The sequence below is a fragment of the Triturus cristatus genome, chromosome 2_2 (assembly GCF_964204655.1).
Source record: "Triturus cristatus chromosome 2_2, aTriCri1.1, whole genome shotgun sequence".
Lineage (NCBI taxonomy): Eukaryota > Metazoa > Chordata > Amphibia > Caudata > Salamandridae > Triturus > Triturus cristatus.
Genome location: NC_140582.1, coordinates 608,988,370 through 609,008,206, shown reverse-complemented (window position 1 = coordinate 609,008,206; position 19,837 = coordinate 608,988,370). Strand labels below are relative to the sequence as shown.

Sequence of the window (19,837 nt, the reverse complement as noted above, 5' to 3'; positions counted from 1 at the left end):
TAGTCTGTCTTCACATGACTATGCCCCACAAAGTTGTATTTACTGTATAAATACTATGTATTTCCAGCTTAATGCTAATTACAACTTCATTTTTTAACAGGGTAATTTGTTTAAAAAAATAAATAAACAAATGTTCATTGTAAAAACATATGGCATATAAGTCATTTGAATTAACTTATTAAGCTATATATATGTATATGTGTTTATATATATATATAATTGTTTTTTTTTTAATAGGGTGGGGTTGCGTGAAGAGCCCCAAGGAACAACAGACCCAATAGTGTAGAGAGTGGATTCAAAAGACGGGCATTCTACCAATTGAGTTCTATTTCCAAGAAAGGATGTCAACCAATGTATGACCATACCCATCAAGCCAACTTCCTGAAATTTGTTTAGGAGAATGAAATGGGAGATATTGTCAAAGGCCGAAGAAAGATCCAAAAGGAGCATGAAAGCAATAACTCCCTGGTCCAAAGTCTTTCTCACCCAATCAACCACTGCTACTAAAGCTTTTTCTTTACTATAGTATGCTCTAACATCTTACTGAATGGGGTCTAATAGTGAGTTGTCTTCCAAAACTTTAGAAACTTGAAGATTGACATGCGTCTCCAAGACTACTGCAGACAGGGGGAGCAGGGAAATTAGCCTAACCTTAGCTAGTACCAGATCTGCAATGGTATATTTTAGCATGGGTCCTATTTTTGGGGTTTTTTCCATTTGGCCGGCATTGCTTCTTCTGAAAGAGAAATATTGCATATCTCAGTAAGGGTTGATGTTATTTTTTCGAATGCTAGTTTACAGACAGGTTAGTGGGCAGGCATCTAATGGGGGATCAGCTTTGATTTGCATGAGACATTTGTTTTAAACTTGCGGATAGTTAAAGGTATAAATGCTCTCAATAATATTTTCCCATTCACCGTACAGTTTTCCCTATTCCCTGTGTCATGCATATTCAGAGTGCCCTGAGGAAATGAAACATTATATATTTTTTTCAATGTTTTCCTGCAAAAAGACAGCAAGTTAATTCGCACCCTATTTGAAAGATGAGAGGAACAATACTTTGTGTTTCCGCATATGCAAGTTATTTTACTATAGAAAAGAACTTAGAGGTGTTTTTTTTTATAATTGGAGATGGCGTGGCCCAAGTATTCTGCTTTATCTAATTCAATCTCCTGTTTATACTTTGGATGGCTCTTTATAAGTAATGTTATCCCCCTCTCTGTGGTCCTTCCTCCATTGATGCTCTGTTTACAGTCTTTCGTAATTTCCTTAAAATTTCGAGAATCAGACATCTGAGGGGTGAACTCTGTTTTTTAGGGTGATGGTGACACAGACAGGCTGAACGATTCGATGTCTTGCTTTATTGAGAATTGTTGTGAGAGACCCGTTTCTATTAATTTTAACAACATATTGTACTTTTTACCACACTCTGGTTAGTTCGTGGAAACATTCAATAACACCGTGGCATGCACGGATTTCAGTAACTGCTGGCTGGCGGTAGCGGCCGAGAGTAAGTAATGTATGTGTGAGCAATTGTGACATATAAAATATATTTTAAAAATCTATTCTGAAGATCCTGTAAAATCTTCCTGTTCACCGGGCAGGAGGAGCAAGCACACGGTGCCCTTTAATACAGACACATTACTACAAATGAAACAATCTTATTCTATCACAGCAGGTAAGGGAGAGGGCCGCACAAATAAGGCCCATGGTAGAGGGAGAAGGTAAATCTGGCAGTGTGAGAGGCATCTAAGAACACAGAGAGCAAGGATGCATTAGATATTTAATGGCAAGGACAGAGACAACAGGAATATACTGGACATAGGTAAGTGGACGTGGAGAGGAAAGAGGCGTGTTCTGCGCTCTACCGTTTTTCTGCTGTTACTCTTTTTACTGTAATCATATTCTATCACAAATCTTGAGGTCATGGGTGAACATTTGGGGCCCGATTCACAGAACTAACTTAAGACAAAATCCTAAACTTACTACCATTTTGGTATTCGCAGAAGGCACTTACTCATTTTGTTATTCACAGAAGGCATTTACTCATTTCGGTATTCACAGAAGTTAGGAGTCCTAACTTTAGGACTCCTAAATGCCTTCTGTGAATACCGAAAGTCTTAAAGTTAGGATTTTACTCAGTTTAGGAGTAGTAAAGTTAGGACTCCTAACTTTAGGACTCCTAAATGCCTTCTGTGAATACCGAAAGTCTTAAAGTTAGGATTTTTCTCAGTGTAGGAGTAGTAAAGTTCGGACTCCTAACTTTAGGACTCCTAAACTGAGAAAAATCTTAACTTTAAGACTTTCGGTATTCACAGAAGGCATTTAGGAGTCCTAAAGTTAGGACTCCTAACTTCTGTGAATACCGAAATGAGTAAGTGCCTGCTGTGAATACCAAAATGAGTAAGTGCCTTCTCTGAATACCAAAATGGTAGTAAGTTTAGGATTTTGTCTTAAGTTAGTTCTGTGAATGGGGCCCTTGGTTCTCAAGCTTGAACAAGGGTTTTTATTTGCGGTGGAACATTTCACAATGCGTCTGGAGCACGAGTCTAACCCACAAGTTGATTTTGAAAATACTTGCACTTAGCACACTTACATTAAGTGTAACAGTAAGCAAACAGAGTATGTTATGTGTTATGTTATGAGTATTTGTAAAGCAGACTATCACTAGCAAGAGTATCCTGGCGCTAAGCAGGTGTGTGCGCCTTGCCTTGCGAATGGTAGGTTAGTTAGTTAGGTGAAAAGCCAGGTCTTCAGCTTCTTGATGAATTCAAGAAGAGAGGAGGAGGCTCTGATGAGATTGGGACTCCTGCAGAGCAGAGGTCTGTGGGTGGTTGGTGGAAGGAAAAGGGACGATTCAAGTAGATAGTAGATAGGGCCTAATTTGTGTAGTGTGTGAATGCGAGGAGTTTCAAATGAGATGGCTTGTGTATCATGAGCCAGTGGAGGTCAAGTAGGTGTGGGCTAATGTGAGTTCTGTGTGGGAGGCTGAGGATGAGTGCTGTGTGGGAGGGTGATCCCGGCATAGAGGGTGTCCCTATAGTCCAACGTGCTGGTGACTAGGATGTGAAAGTCAGTTTTTCTCGTGTAGATTGAGATCAGGGTTGGATTGGGATTATAAATCGGCCCGGGTACGCTAAAAAAAAGTGGCACACATTTGCATATTGCCTTTCCGTAAAACACTGCTTCAGCAACATTTTATTTGAAAATAGGGGGAGGGGGTAAAAAAAATGCACAGATTAGTTTACACTGGTGAAACATACCTGAAGACAAGTGAGGCCACTATTGCTTAGGCCCCCTGCCCCCAGTTATTCTGCATATATTAATGGGCCGGCAGGCCCAACGAGAGAAAGGGAGTGACACCTCTACCCGCTGATAAAAGGAAGGTAACGTATGCCCATCTGCCTCCAAAAAGGCCACTCAGGCACCCAGTGGGCCGCTAGCAGCATCCAAACAACGCAGATACCGCACAAATCGGCCCCCCAGGCTGCTCAGAAAAGCAGCCCACAGCTGGAATTCGGTTACTGGGCCCTCGGGCATAGCTCGAGTTCCGCGTTACCAATCCGACCCTGATTGAGATCCATTTGCAGAACTTCCTCAGCATCTTCAGAATGTGGGAGCAGGATAAAGTTACCGCGTTGACTTGAGCAGTCCTGTCCAGTTTGCTGTTGTTGATGGTTCTGATGTTCCTGGTATTGGGTGCGGGTCCAAATTTGGCCTGCTTCCAATTGGAGTCCCATGGTTAGGCCTTCTTGCCGAAAATCACTACTTGTGTCTTGTTGGTGTTGAGCTTGAGCCATTTAGCTTTCATCCAGTTAGTGGCTTCAGTCATGCAGGCGGTAAGCTTGTTTCTTGTATTCGAAGTCTAGTCCAAGAGGGATAGTATGAGTTGCATGTCGCCAATGTTGGAGTAGATGCTAATGTTGTGTGCATGGATAACGTTGGCCAGGTGGATCCTGTATACGTAGAGGAGGATGGAGGCTGCGTGATGGACTTTGAGGCACTCTGCAGATGAGTATCCATCAGCCAGTGCAATGGCCCGAAGAGACACTTGAGGTTTAGACCAAAGGTTGAATTTCATCAAGACAATGAATTTAAAGGCAGACTCTTTTCATTGTGACTCTGGCATTTGGGAGGCCTCGTGCATTCCCTAGGTTAAAGTTTGAATCTGGTTACAATTTTGGTTAAGATATTTTAGAATATTTGAACTCGCAAATGACAGAAAACATTAGGACCACGCTAAACGCATAGCTAGAGAGGCTGTGCCTCTTGTCTACCTTAGGGACTTCAAATAATTTTTTATATGCATTTTGTGGTTGTTCATAGAAATAGTCCAAGGAGAAAGATCTCACTGGAACTTTTATGCCATGCACTTTCACTTTCACTTTTATGCCATGCAGAAAGGAGAACAAATATGTAATGGTATGAAAAAGGTGGTTAAAGGCTAATGTCTGAAATTGAAACGGCATCTCATCTAGTCTATATGCCTATTCAAGCTCAACACATTTTCTCAGATTCTATAGCACTGTTTCCATGGAAGAAGACACACTTGTATCTTGGTGAAGTAGGTGTGAACAAATGATTATAGTATGACAAAACTTGTCCATAAGACTTTCATGTGGGCTCATAAGTTTATCCCCTTCTCCGCGGCACGAATTCCGCCGTGGCGCTGGGGGGGGGTTTGGGGTCAGCACGGCGCCGCCATGCTCATGACGGAACCACGCCGTCATGAGTCACGGGCGAGCTGTGCTCATGACGGCGTGGTTCCGTCATGACTCCGCCCACTTGCATTGATCGCCCGCACAGGCGGGGAATCAGTGCCGCGTGGGTGGAGCGGCCGCCAACGGCCGCAGCATGACGGAACCACTCCGTCATGAGCACACGGCGCCCGTGGCTCATGACGGAGTGGTTCCGTCATGAGCAGGGAACGGGTTAACTTTGCAGTTTTGAAGATCAACTCATTTATCAAATTTATGAACTAAAGAAAGACACTTGAAACCATGTGGAAGCACAGAAGACAAATAACCACAAGTGAAACATTTTATGGATTCACTTCCTTTGAAAACAAACTCTAACAGGTAAAGGGCCATGTTGGGCTAAGTACCAGAATCAGGGCATTGTTCTTGACGACTTGGAACACAAAATAACACTGCCTACCTCCAACTTGTTACAAAGAAGAAACATTGTTGTACTTTACCCAGATACAATGGTGTGAAACAAAATCCTAATGTTTCATAAGAAGCGTAGCACCCCTGAATCAACAGCAGCTCTCAAACGTCATTCAAAAGGCTTCCAGTGACAAGCATCACAAATGATACAACCGTTTCCTATCAGAGTGCCACAATGTGCATCTTTTGAGATTTAATTGATCCCACGTATTTCCGCCACTAAAATATGAGTTATGTGAGGAATTTTCATATTAAATGTGAATGCAATTCATGGCTGTATTAACATTGTTTTGCTCGTATTTTTTGACATGGCCCAGAACATTACATAGCTAACCTTAACCTAGAGGGGTTGTGCATCAAAGAGGGGGGAGAGAGATAGAGAGAGAGAGTTAGAGAGAGAGCGAGAGAGAGAAAGAGAGAAAGAGAGAGAGAGAGAGAGAGAGAGAGAGAGCGCAGTGGCGGCTAGCTTCAATAAAAAAATGGTGCGGCATGAAGGTGCTCGACTCACCATAAATCAGGAGCTGGAGCACGACCGCTGTGGCACTTCTTTCCACAAGTGGGAAAAGGAAGGACTTCCTTGCTGCTTGTAGAACGCAACTCCAACCTAACGTGGAGCTGCTTTCATGCTGTCAAAGCAGCTCCAGGATTGATGGGAGCGGGCTCACCCAGCGGTCATTTTGAAGCTGGAGGCCTGTGACAGCTATCGCTAGGCTGTTTCACAGCCTTTGGATTGCTGGGTCTACAATGCGCATGTCGGACTGGATGTCGCAACACGGCTGGCCAATCGGACATGCGCACTGTAGATCAGTGTTGCCATCCTGTAGTTGCAGGATTCAGCCCCACCCTCGTGCAAGTCGCTACGTTGTCTCACACTGTGATGAGGAGGCATGCCATGGGGGTTACGGAGGGTGTTTCCACGTAACACCTATGGCATTTGACACATTCCCAGATTTACAACAAGTTATAAACCTGGGAATGCCTCAAAAGGCTATGCCTCCTCAGGGAAGGTGTAAGGGAGGAGCAACGAGGAGAAATAACATTATTTTCCCTCAATTTTTCCTCTTTCTATGTGTGCAGCATTAAGCAGCACACATAGAAGGAGGAAAGTGCCTCCAGAGATTGTTTTGATGCAGGAAGGTGGTCCTTCCTGCACAAAAACAATCATTCCTACAATGCAGACACCTTTGCACCATGGTGCAAGGGTGCCTGTGTTGGCACATGGCAGCCAATTGTGTCCCAGTGAAGGGAAAGAGGACATGAATGCACCGTATCTGGTAGATTTTGCGCAATCCTTCCCTTTTCTTTTGCCATAGGGCAGCGAAGCAGTAAGGATTGCGGCACTGCCCTACAGCAAAATATTATAAATGAAGCCCTAAGTGTTTTGAAATACATTTATGCCATTGTTGCTTGTTTTATTTTTCACTATGTAACCATCTAAGGAATTACTAAGGAATTATTGTGTTTTGAAAGCAGCAACCCTGACTGAATTTTCCATCTATATGTCTATATTATGGTTGTAATTGCGATGGTATACTGTATTTGATCTCAACCTATAAACCAGTTGTGATGAACTACACCTTGATTGATGGATCTAGTGACACCAGAGTCAATAGGAATTTGGAGGCCCAGCTTACTGCACAGATGCAGTACCTCATATGCTGTTTAGTAGGGAAAATGTGCATTCTCACTTATCCGACTGATAGATGCTACTACAACTTTACATGCTTGGGAAAAGACCTGACACGTTTTTCATTCAAACCTTGCCGAAAGGATCTCTAACCAAAATTGGCTAGGAATTTCCCTCACCCAGATCGATAGGGCAGCCAGGATAATATTTGTTATTCTTAATCCCGAACGCCACCGAGAAAACCTTAACCCTGTCGCCAACTCTCCGCGACCTCTCTGCAAGTGCTGAAAAAGTGTTTTACTCTTAATGTTAACAGTGTGGCAATGCGGTTATGTAAACATTGTGGCAATACTATTTGAGGAAATCTTCTGCTTCCTCCTCCTCCCAAAAACACAGAAGAATGGATTTATACTGTCACAGCCACACAAGATCATGCGAAAATAATTCCCTCTCCGGACGGCATCATTGAGGGGACAAAGGAATACCTGCATGTTAACATTAGTTGGATTACTAGGGTGTACGTTCGCGGTTCGCAGTGCCTCTTGGTAAAATTAGGGCCCAGCTTTACAAACAAGCACAAAAAGCAACACAGCAGCCAAAAATGCTGTGCTGCATTGCGTGACTGGGAGGCAGCAGGATAACGCCATATCTACAGAGATATGGCTCTTTCCTCCCCTCTCCCTAGTGCTGGCCCTGATTTCAGATGCCATGCGCCAAGCACACACATTAGCGTCATAGCGCTAGGGTGCGTGCCTGAGCCTAACATTGGCTTTGTAAAGGAAGGGTACTCTTCCTGTACAAAATACTATGCTTAGGCACACTTTAGAACTTTTCCTACTTTGTATGTGTGCTGCACTTCATTGTAAGCACGCATGCAAAGTCAGAAAAGAAAGGAGAAATAAAAACATTTCACCTCTTAACGCCTCCTTTTAAATGCTGTTAACTTTTGGCGGTAAACCCTGTCTACTATTGTTTGTAGATAGGGTTTTGCATCAAATGGCATGGGTGGTAGCATGGGAACGCCCATGTACCGCCCATGTAACTCCCCTTTGGCACTAAGTAAAGCAAAACAGTGCCTCATGCTGCTTTGTCTTTCGTTTAGGGTACTTTCCAGAGCAAAACAAGTTGTGCACTGGAAAGTAAATTAGAAAAAAGTAAGTATTTTGTGACGGTTAGCGTCACTTTTGTGACGATAACCCAGCGCAAAATGTTAGTAAATATACCCAAAAGAGTGCTTGCAAAAACAAAAACAGGTTCTTCATGGAAATTAGTAGATGATCAATAGGAGAAAAGACATGTTCAACTCTTTCCTGAATCTTAAGGGGTTCTTTAAAGCCTCTATATTTTGGGGAAAGCTGAACCCAGAGGCTTAACAGGCTACTCAGTCCTAATGCTGTCTTTAAAGAGGCCCTTACAAACATAAAGTAGAAGAAGACAAACTCGAGACGAGAATAGTGATCACTCTATCTGGTGTGGTTGGAGTTCAATGACTAGTTCATGAAAGGGCAGAGGAACAATATTCATCAATGGAGAACACTTAGAAAGGAGAGTACGACGAGCAACACCAGTTCATCACCAACTGTAAATTTATACTTCTCCTTCCCTGCACCTACAAAATAAATGAATAAAGTCCCAGAAAAATTTGAAAGATGAGAAAGGAATGGCACAGTAGGAGAGAAGGAATTTAATTTTAAATACAAATTTTACAACAAATGTCATTGTCTCACACTGCCTCCCTTACTGACAGAGGCGCTGATTTGATAAAGGAAAGCGTGACAGTTCTCCAAGGTTCAGAGTAGGTCTGGGTAGAACTTGCGGAGTTTCACTCAGCGCAATTCTGCAGAGTTACAATGAAAACGCGGTGAGATTCAGTGGAGATCCATGAGCGGGTGGGAATAGGCCCATTGTGCTGCTCGTACTGAGTTTTAGCATCAGGAGATCGTTCCGCGCTGAAAACTCAGCAAAAACAGCACCACGAACATTACCAGAGGGGGCTGTTTCTCAAGATGATTTTTGGGCAGCTCAAGTACATTTTCTATTTGAGCGGCAGCTTTCTGTCCGCAAACGGTAACAGCCACCTGCTTTGCAGAAATCTCGCCGGGTGCTCTCTTAGCAACCAAAAATCACACTAGGGGATGCCAAATCTTGCTAGCGCTCGCCAACTTACCACTGGTGTGCTGCGCATGAGAAAAACTTTCGTCACGCGGTGGTTGGTAAAATTTGGCCCTAACTCTGCGTTACAAGCATAATGCGGAGTGCCCAAAATTCCGCCAACTCCGCCAACAGAGTGGAATTTATTGCTCGTCCCTAGTTCAGAGAGGAAAAACTAAAAATCCTAGAAAAGTTTTAACGGACATGGACATCCATTGACAAATGCAAGACATACCTATTTAGGCTTCTGCTATTATACTAGCACTTGCTTAAATTCTTAAGCGAAAAGACATAATGTTATTTGGAAAATTTCCCAACAGGTGATGAAATACTCTTGGTCTCATGAAAATCAGCATCAGTTCCTCTCTAATTACCTTTAGACATAGATGCATTTTTTTTTAATAGTTCGTTTTTTGTGATATAAAAAACGGGTTACCAACGTCCAATTTGCTTTTCTATAATCATATGTGCACCACATATGTTAATACAACAACGCATTGAACATCAAAATATACATCCACCCACATCAAGACTTAACTAATTACTAAATCTCCTCCCTTTGAAGGTAGAAATCTGCCTCAGGGATACCCCCTACTATATCACATTTGTTATAGCACATGCTAATAATATTGCGTCACCAAAATAAAGTTAACCAGGATCAGTGTAGGCTCAGGGAAGAATATTAATTAAATATTTAACTTGTGATGCAGTGATCGGCATTGTAGTGGATGCAATATAATTGTAGATTGATATTATTGACTTTGATTTAGTGTCAGACACCCAATCTCCTATGTCAAATTGATCAGATCCAATATGCCCCAATATGTATATTAAGCTCCTATAATGGGAAACCTGTGCATGAGTACGTGTGGACAGAGTTATGTTCTTTCGATTCAGGATAGACGGGCACATGCCAGGGTTGCCCCCTATCACCACTACTTTTAAGGTCGAGTCTGGGCAGCGCATGCACTGCTCTCCGAGCCATGCTGTATTGGAGTACAAAATAAAAGCCCAGCCCACTCTCCACCCATATTTGTCATTGGCTTGTGTCATTGTCCTTTGTAAATGCTGCCTTCTGATTCTTTAATAGGCTTGTTAGTCACTCCTTAGTACCGCCTTGTTTTCATTTGTTACCTCCCATGAGGACTGGACCATTTTACTTCGGTTGTTACACTGTGAGTCTTTTTTTAGTCTGTAGCACTATTTTCTTTAATGTGTTTCTCCTACTGCAGGCACAACTTGCTTCCCTGCAACATTCAGCGCCCCATGTGCGCTTTCACTTTCCAAGCAGCCCAGGACAATGGCGGACGCTTCTTTGAAAAAGGTCTCTCATTTACAAGAGTTTGAGCTATTGGCATTGTATATGACAATGCCTTTTATTTATGTGTTCATTCTCAAAACATATAAATAAAAGGCATGTCATTTAAAATGCCAATAGCTTAAAGTCTTTCAAATGCGAGACCTATTCCATTGCGAATGCTTGTTGCACTTGTCATTGAGCCGCTTGCAAACTGGATTGGAATTGATGGATTTGTGCAGGACTTGTAGGGCAATAGGCAAAATGATTGAGCCTCTTTACATGCAGATAACCTTCTGCTATATGCCAGGTACCCAACATGGACTGGCCGGTGATCTATAGATATACTTGCTAGATTGGTGGTGATCTTAGGTTTAGTGGTCAATTCGGGTAAATCAGTGATTTATCCACGGCAGGGAGGCACATCAGCTGTTGATAACAAGCAGCAGTTTCAAATATCTAGGAGATAGACATCACTAGACACCCACTAAGGGCATAGGGGGTTAACTTGCTACCACTCCTACAATCCACACACACAAATTTGATACAACAAAACTCGCTTCCCATGTCACTTATAGGAAGAGTGACTTTATTTAAGATGTTCTCCTTCCAAAGACTGTTGTGTGTACTTCAGAACTACCCGTTCTAAATCCCAGTGGAGTTTTCTTTAGGAAAATCTACAAAAACTTAAGATAATTCATCTGGGCAAACAAGAAGCATATGATAAGTGTGTAGAATCCAGGTACAAAGTTGGCATGGCAGAGGTGGACAAAGACCCAGGCCCTCGTCAGCAGCAGGCTGGACTACGGAAACGCCCTCTACGCGGGAGTCCCGGCCAAACTGCTGAAACGACTGCAACGCATACAGAACGCCTCCGCCCGCCTGATCCTTGACATCCCTCGACACAGCCACATCACACCCCACCTGAGAGACCTGCACTGGCTCCCCGTCAACAAAAGGATCACCTTGAAGCACCTCACCCACGCACACAAGGCACTCCACAACACCGGACCAGCATACCTCAACAGTCGACTCACCTTCTACACCCTGAACTGCCAGCTCCGCTCCGCCACAAGAAGCCACTCTCCGATTAAGTAGAAACCTTTAACATGCATAGGATGCAGTTTTCAGATATCTCCAGCTGTGGCATGCACTGGGTAGCCACCAAAGGGAGCCGAGGAATGTCACGGAGTAGAGGCTGACCATTGGGTTGCTGGAGGGAATTAAAACTTCCCAAATGTACCGAGATCTGTCCTTCAAGTTGCTAGGGATCCTGAATGAAAGAAGATTCCCAAGGGGTGACCGTATACTCATCAGCATAGGGTGCCTGCTGGCTGAAAGGTATTTTGTGAATCACTGGACGTCTCCCTCAGCTGCCCCCCTTCGCCCCACCAGGAGTGCGGGTAAAAGACAGATGTGTCATATTTTAGAAGACTACTGACCAGGTTAGACCAAGCCCGGAAAAACGGGAAAACCCCGCTCATGGCTTTAGAGACTGCAGTGGGGGTGGTTAGAGATTGTTGAACCATAAAGATAATATACGGGCGAGATGTAGAAATGTTCTCTACTGTGATGTTACAGGTGCACTGTGTCATCCTGACGAAAAGTAATGTACCAATTATCGTTTAGTTATTGAGCAAAGGCTAATTTAAAGAGCTTTGAAAAATATATCCAATATATATTTCTTTTACACGTAGACTCACAAATATTGCCTTAATTACACCAATGTTCTGGGCAACAAAACTGGAAACAACTAGTGAATTAGACCCCAAGGACCCAATTTAGAGAGCGCAGTCGAAATAGACATGTAAGCCGCAGACTAGGGGAGGAAATAGCAGTTCTTCTGAGTCTGCGTGGAGGTCCTAAGGCTGGTAGGTCCTTGGTGTGTGCGGTCGACTGATTGCAACATACTTTGAAGAGCACGTACAACACATTCACCAGGAATTTTTTTTTTTTGCTGTAGTGGCAGTCGCCACAGGGGTCTGAAGTACACCGGATTCATTCCATATTCAGAAACTAAGCAGGGGTACTATTATCCGGGGGGTTCACATTGTGGAATTGATATGTTCGATGTTCTTTCTTACGCACTAAGGTTGCCTCTAGGCGCTGGACTATCGCACTGGCCAGAACACTTATAGTGCCGCTACTACTTAAGGAAATGCCATCTTTCAAGGCACAACTGAACTGCTTGTTCCTACTGTGTGCTGGAGTAGTGATGTTCTGAAATACACTGTAAGGTAGTCTATTAGCATGCCACGTCGGATAAGTGGTGCAAAGCAAAAGAACAGATTGGACGAGGAGTCGTGGCTCGGCGGGCCTGCAGAGGTGTAAAGATGCCATGTATGGCTGAGGGTTGGTCTAGGCTCCTATCCCCCTTGAGTGAATGGGTCTGGAGACTCACGTGTCTATCAGCAGACGCTGGTCTGCTGGATATGAATGGGAAATTATACGTCTGGGTAGGCGCAGGTGAGTAATGAAGGGTCTGGCACTAATGGGTAATAATGGTTCTGGGGAGGCATGCGAGGCTAATGGTGGGTCTGGCAGACACTAATACAACATAATGAGAATGGGCAGGTGTCAACGGGCACTGACAGTGCCGGGGACCAGGGTATGGATTATGATAGATCCGAGTGGCTTGTTATGGACGTGGGGACGGTGAATATACACGAGGGCGATGCTCAGCGTCTGGGTAAGGTTTCATATATGTGGGCACTCTGTAGATGGAACCGACTCTAGTTCTGTTCATGGCATTCAAGTTGGCATGCACCTCGGTCGATATAGATCTGCGATATCTGGGCTGTAAACTACCGGCTATACATTGCCCAGGTACGGTTGTGTACATTTTGCACGTTACCTGGCTCGTGCTCGCCGGGGTTGTCGGAGATCTCGATGACCAGCAGCTCCCGGCCCTCGGAGCTGCGCCCCACCGTGTATATTCTGCTGATGGACGAGCACTGCAGCCAGACGGCGACCAGCGCCTCCCGCAGCTCTGGGTACCGGTGATACTCAAAGGAGATGCCGTCCTCGCCAAGCCCGCCCCTGACCCCAGGGGCCGCCGCCGAGCACAAGCTCCCGAGCACCAGCAGACAAACGCTGAGCGCTCCCAGAAGCTGACCCAGCCCGCAGCCGCCGCCCGCCGTCCACGACATCTCAGCTCCGCTCGCTGCCGTGCCTGTCCCGCTGCAGCCTTTGTCTATTCCTGTCAGCCGCCCCGGTGCTCAGTCTCCTCTGATGGTGCTGATGCTGCTCTCAGCCTCTGCCCCCGGGGCTGCGTCAGCTCCTATATCTCCCCCAGCGGCCGCGAGAGGAGGGGGCTGCTGATCCGGCTGCTCGATCCACTCCCGGAGCTGCGGGTAGACGTGGGCTCTACCAAGTGCCCGGGAGGAGGGCGTCTACCTGACACTGACAGCTCCGGCTGCTGCTTCGGTGCTACCGCTGTCGTCTCTCACAGGACTGTGCGGTTTAGAGCACGGTACTGTTTAGTGCAAGACGCCGTTCTTCAGGAAACAGCGCGATGGTCTCACCCTCTGCACAGTCATGCACGTTGACATTACCTGTATACTCCTGCTCACGAAAGTCCTGGTGGGTGAAATGGAGAGAGGGGCGCGTGGCGTGTTATCCCCAGCTAGCTTCTGTGCTCCAGGTTTTCGCCTACTGAAAGGCGCTGTCATCGACCTCAGAGAGATGAAAGGCTGAGCAGGACGGGTTAAAGCTAGGTTTAAATATGTGACCTGTCGATTACATGTATTTTTTAGTGTTTTGTAAATCGCTATTGTATCTTTATATTGTATGTAATTGTAGATACTAATTCGAAGACCTCGTTCAAATTGCCTACTGCAACTCTGGGAAGGCCCCCAGTGCCTTTACTGCGCTCAGGCCAGACGGCGCGCATATACAATGCTCACACACTCATATATATATATATATATATATATATATATATATATATATATATATATATATATATATATATATATATATATATATATATATATATATTCACTGAAAAAAACATAGGTTTCACACATGTTATAGTTAGCTGTACATTTTGCTGATAAAAAACCAATGAAATTCCCCCGTTATAGTTACTGTAGGCAACTATAACTCACGCGACCGCAATCCTCTGCTGATGCTAATACTGTATTTAGACACTTATTTGCCCATGTCTTCTTCCATTAAATTTTAGCTATACATATATTACAAATATTTTTTTTTCATAAAGACACATATGTCATCAGCAGAGGATTACGGTCGCGTGAGTTATAGTTGCCTACAGTAACTATAACGGGGGAATTTCATTGGTTTTTTATCAGCAAAATGTACAGCTAACTATAACATGTGTGAAACCTATGGTTTTTTCAGTGAATTTGCAAGGTTTTTTAAATGCTAATTCCTAACTATAACGTGTGTGAAACCTATGGTTTTTTCAGTGAATTTGTACGTTTTTTAAAATGCTAACTTACTTTGCGCCATTCGTGGCGTGCGCGCCCACTTAACGCAGTTCGTTCCGTGCGCGCACGGTGCGCTTCGCGCACCGTGCGCGCACAGTGAGCACGCGGTGCGCTTGGCGCACCGCGCGCCCACTTTACGCAGTTAGTGCCATGCACGCACGGTGGTCACGCGGTGCGCACATGGGGGACATATTATGCGCATCGTTGTGAAATGTTTTGTTTATTAATTTCAATTATTTAATAAGCCATGCACAAATGGTGCCCTTCGGGCACCATTTGCACATGGGGTGGGGAGAGTGTGGATACTTTTTTAAAAAAATTTTTTTTTTTACCGTACGCGTACGGTAAGCGTAATCGGCGATTTTTCGAAAAAAATAATAATTTTTTTTGGGCATTGTGGGTTGTTTGGGGGCCCGTATATCATTGCTGGGTGATTATTATTTCAATATACTGCCCCTTTACCCATTTTTGGGCTTCATTTATGCTGCCCTACTCAGAGTGCGAGAGAGAAAATGGCGGCCGCCGCTTCCTGGTTTCGGCCGATTCGAATGTTTACTAAGATCTAAGAGCCAATCAGAATCGCGCTCGCGCACGTCACCGTACGCGTACGGTAAGCGCACCGTAAGCGCACCGTAAGCTGGCTCAGATATATATATTGATTTAAAGGCTATTTTCTCAGAATCTACTGAACAGATTTACACCAAACCTACAAAAGGCACTTCCTTGACCTGAGGACTACCTCTCTGCCAAATTTCAAGTAATTCTGTTCAGCCGTTCGGGCTGTAGCTGTGTCTAAAGGTCCTATGGAAAAATGCATGGGAAAAACGCGTTTTGGGACCCCCCTTTTATCTCAGCCCCCGCTTGAAGAAACCCCCGAGACTTTCAGGGTAGGAGCGGAGCGTAGCGCCCCACCTATTTTGAAAAATTCGCGAGGATTCGTCGACCAGCGCAAAAGTTATTCAAAATAGAATGTTGCGGATTTCCTATGGAAACGTGGTCCTAACTATAACTACCTACTGGCGACCGCCAGTAGGTAATTGTTTGGGGGCCCGTATATCATTGCTGGGTGATTATTATTTCAATATACTGCCCCTTTACCCATTTTTGGGCTTCATTTATGCTGCCCTACTCAGAGTGCGAGAGAGAAAATGGCGGCCGCCGCTTCCTGGTTTCGGCCGATTCGAATGTTTACTAAGATCTAAGAGCCAATCAGAATCGCGCTCGCGCACGTCACCGTACGCGTACGGTAAGCGCACCGTAAGCGCACCGTAAGCTGGCTCAGATATATATATTGATTTAAAGGCTATTTTCTCAGAATCTACTGAACAGATTTACACCAAACCTACAAAAGGCACTTCCTTGACCTGAGGACTACCTCTCTGCCAAATTTCAAGTAATTCTGTTCAGCCGTTCGGGCTGTAGCTGTGTCTAAAGGTCCTATGGAAAAATGCATGGGAAAAACGCGTTTTGGGACCCCCCTTTTATCTCAGCCCCCGCTTGAAGAAACCCCCCGAGACTTTCAGGGTAGGAGCGAAGCGTAGCGCCCCACCTATTTTGAAAAATTCGCGAGGATTCGTCGACCGGCGCAAAAGTTATTCAAAATAGAATGTTGCGGATTTCCTATGGAAACGTGGTCCTAACTATAACTACCTACTGGCGACCGCCAGTAGGTAATATATATATATATATATATATATATATATATATATATAAAGGGGTAAAATGCTGCTTTGAACAGGTCTGGAAACTGTACCATCAAACCAACCCAGGCAAAATGCCTTTCCAACTAATCAGCCACACTAATACATTGTAATTACTAAAATCTACGGGTGTTTTTCAAGACTGAAATTTTCATACATCAACAAAAACCTCTCACCTCCCTGTTCTCTTTCTTCCTTTGCTTCTCCATAACACCTGGCTTCCGAGCACCCCTCCAAAATCTCGGTGGAAGCAATTCCGCCCAGAAAATATGTGTTCCTGCCCAACATTGTTTTATCCTTCCTCATTCCAATTTCATAGCTTTCAACAAGTCCAATGCCTGACAAAGCTACAAGATCATTCCCCCTAAATGGATTACCAACAAACCAGGGCAATGTCTACCAGCCAGCCATCTCAAGAGCTCTCCCAATAGCTTTCCACATCTTATACCACTTTTCCCACACCACCAAACCATCACCATTGCCCCGTCTAAGCCAAGCTGTCTGCCGAAAACCTGGGACAACGTTTGCTTTCCTGCCCAATGAACCAAGGAATGCACCACAATCCAAACCATAGATACACCACTGCTGGGCCCAGCAACACAATCTAGAAAAGGAAACAGATAGTTAAAAACCTCTCAACTGTATAAATGCTTCAAATCAACCCAAATCCACAATGCACATAACACTTGTAACTCTTAAATTTCCATCTGCCTAACTCTTTTGCCATATCCTCTGTAAGGTCTTGTTGATTTGCTGCCGCCCCAAATGAAAGAAATGTGTCCCATAATCCGTTGGGCATACCCCCAAGCGACCTAATGCCTGCCGTAAAACTATCAGCACTTGAAATGATGTCAGCCTAGACCCATCTTCAGGATCAAAGACTTAACCAAAAGCACTTTATCAAAGTGGCAATATTATGTGGTATGGCTGGGTGGCCTTACCACATAATATTAACACGATACCCAAAAGTGGACCTTGGATTCGCTCTAGCAATCCTTCTTTCAGTCCTGTTAGAGTGGCAAAGAGCAGACAGGTTTACTTAGAGGAACATGTATTAAGTATTTTACAGTACCAACATGGGCGATAAGTAATTGACATGACTCAAAAGAAATCCGACCCCAATTTATAAAAATAGTGCTTATTTTTTAAAATAAATTTAGACTCCAAAATGAAATCAATACAAGGCATATAACCAAAGCTATCGATTTTAAAGTGTTCAATAAATCAGTACTTTGTAGAGCTGTCAAACTTTACCATGGCGGCCAATAGAGAAAATCTCAGGTGACACTCGATCACTTGCGGGGTGAGTTCAATGGAAACCACTTGGAGTTAAGGTCTTGTAGGTCCACAGACGAAACCTTAACAGTCGAATTTTTTTTACCTTGCCCAGGGAGTCCGGGAGGAGAGGTGACTTGGCTGTCCTTGGTGCTGAACGGGAGCCGCAGGAGCTGTCAAAAACAGTACTCGACATAACAATACTTGCATGTTGAGTTTAAAGGAGCCGCTTGGAGGGAAAGCTTGGAGAGGCCTCCAGACCAGGAATCTCCAAGTAGAACAGATCTACCTAGCTCGGTGTCTCTGGTGCAGAGGTGTGCCTGGCTATCCGTGGTGCTGAACGATACTGCGGGTGCTGGCTTTACGAGGTGTGCCATCGAAGCTGTCTTTGGGATGCAAGAACTCGACAACTGCTTCACTCGATGCCCCACGCTAAGGGAACCTTTTGCATCATCCCCCCTCCCTTTCTGTGGTGCAGTTGTCAAGTTTCTAGCATCCTAAAGACGACTAAAGACACTTTTAAATTGGTAACTCTGATTATACGCCTTGTATTGTTTTCATTTTGAATTTATTTAAAAAATTGCTTTTTTTTAAATTGGTGTCAGATTTTGCTCAGGTCATGTCAATTATTTAACGTCCACATTGGTACTGTAAAATGCTTAACACATGTACCCCTAAGTAAGCCTGTCTGCTCTTTGCCACTTTACTAGGACTAAGAGAAGGATTTACTAGTGTGAATCCAGGGTCCTCTTTTGGGTATCGTGTTATTACATGGTAAGTCCTCGCAGTCATACCAAATAGTATTGACACTTTGCTACAAGCACCACCCAAAAAACTCTCAAAATCAGACTATGGGGCAAGTAGGGGGACTCTTCTTCAAAATCACTTCCTAACTCCTGCCCAACTGATCTGTCATGCAACGAGTCAGCCAAATCCTGATCCAATGCAACACCTGAATGCAGCAAGACAGGTCTCTCGTTCAGTCCCTAGCAATTCTGATATCTGAAATGCCCCATGAAAAAGCCATACCATGCATAATTTAAAAAAAGCCACAGTACCCACGAGGGCTATGGGTCTCAGTTTTGCTGAGGGCTCGGGTCAGCCTCTGGGAAGTCTGGAAACCCACCTCCTGTGTTGCAAATACTTCGGAGTCTGGCAGGAGTTTCGGAGATGCAAACCGGGCAGATGCGTCTTTGGTGCATGTCAAGCAGGGGAGTAACTCCTTTACTCCAAGGGAGATTCTTCAGTCATCTAGTCGTGTAGATCGTCGAAGTTCCAGGATTTCTGTATCAGAGTTTCAAACAGGTGTAATCTAAAGTCCTGTAGCCAGGGGTTCCTTTCTTACACGGAAGGGGTTGGACATACTCTGGGGACCCACCTATGGTATGTTCAGGAAAGAGGGGTGGCTACACCCATTTCCTTTGTCCAGTTTCGCGCCAGAGCAGGGGCTGGTAGCCCCTGCAATCAATTTGAGCTGGACTATGCACAGGGACACCAAATGTGCCCCCAGTGCAGACTTCAAAGCACTCTTGGAGTGCACCCACCCAGCCCTAATCCACTACAGCCTGTCTGGGAGGTGATAATACCTCTCTGTGACAGGAAACCTATTGTCCAGGCCTCCCCTGCCGGAGTTTTGGTCAGCAGCAGGAGGCCAGACTTGTGTCTGGGGCTGGCAGCATCCATTTTGTGATGCCAGGGCTCTGTTAGCTGGTAGCGGGTATACCGGTGCAGTCATGTCACTCCCTCTAGAAGGGTGGGGTCATACTCCCACACCAGTTTCTGGTGTGGGGGTATGATTCCAAGGTGTTTGACACCAAACACGACATGTTTCCGTGCAGCCATCCCAAAGTTAGCATTTACCGCGATGTTATAATGCACTTAAGAGTATATGGTCAGGCTGCATCACAGACAATTCCAGAGAATAGATTCTGAAGGCTGCAGAGGGGCTCTGCTCATGCATGGGCACCCTCTCACATAAAACCAAGCACCCTGCCTTCAGGATTGATAAGACCTGCCATAGGGGTGACTGATAGGTTTATATGTGCAGTGATAGGGTGAGATATAGTGAACCTATATCTCAGTAAGGGGTGCATGCACCACCTTACTCAGGCTGCAGTAGCAGACCTGTGGGGTCCTTTTGGAGGGCTTCCCAGGGGTGGCATAATACA

The 19,837-nt window shown here is 44.7% G+C and overlaps 1 protein-coding gene across 1 annotated transcript in view; it reads right to left on the bottom strand.

The window, feature by feature from the left end:
• Positions 1-13,698, bottom strand: part of CPE (carboxypeptidase E) — a 357,745-nt gene extending 344,047 nt beyond the window's left edge. The window contains exon 1 of the mRNA XM_085641790.1: positions 13,098-13,698. Coding sequence (XP_085497916.1) covers positions 13,098-13,392 — 295 coding nt within the window. The 5' untranslated portion in view covers positions 13,393-13,698. The remainder of the gene's footprint in view (positions 1-13,097) is intronic.
• Positions 13,699-19,837: the final 6,139 nt, after the last annotated feature.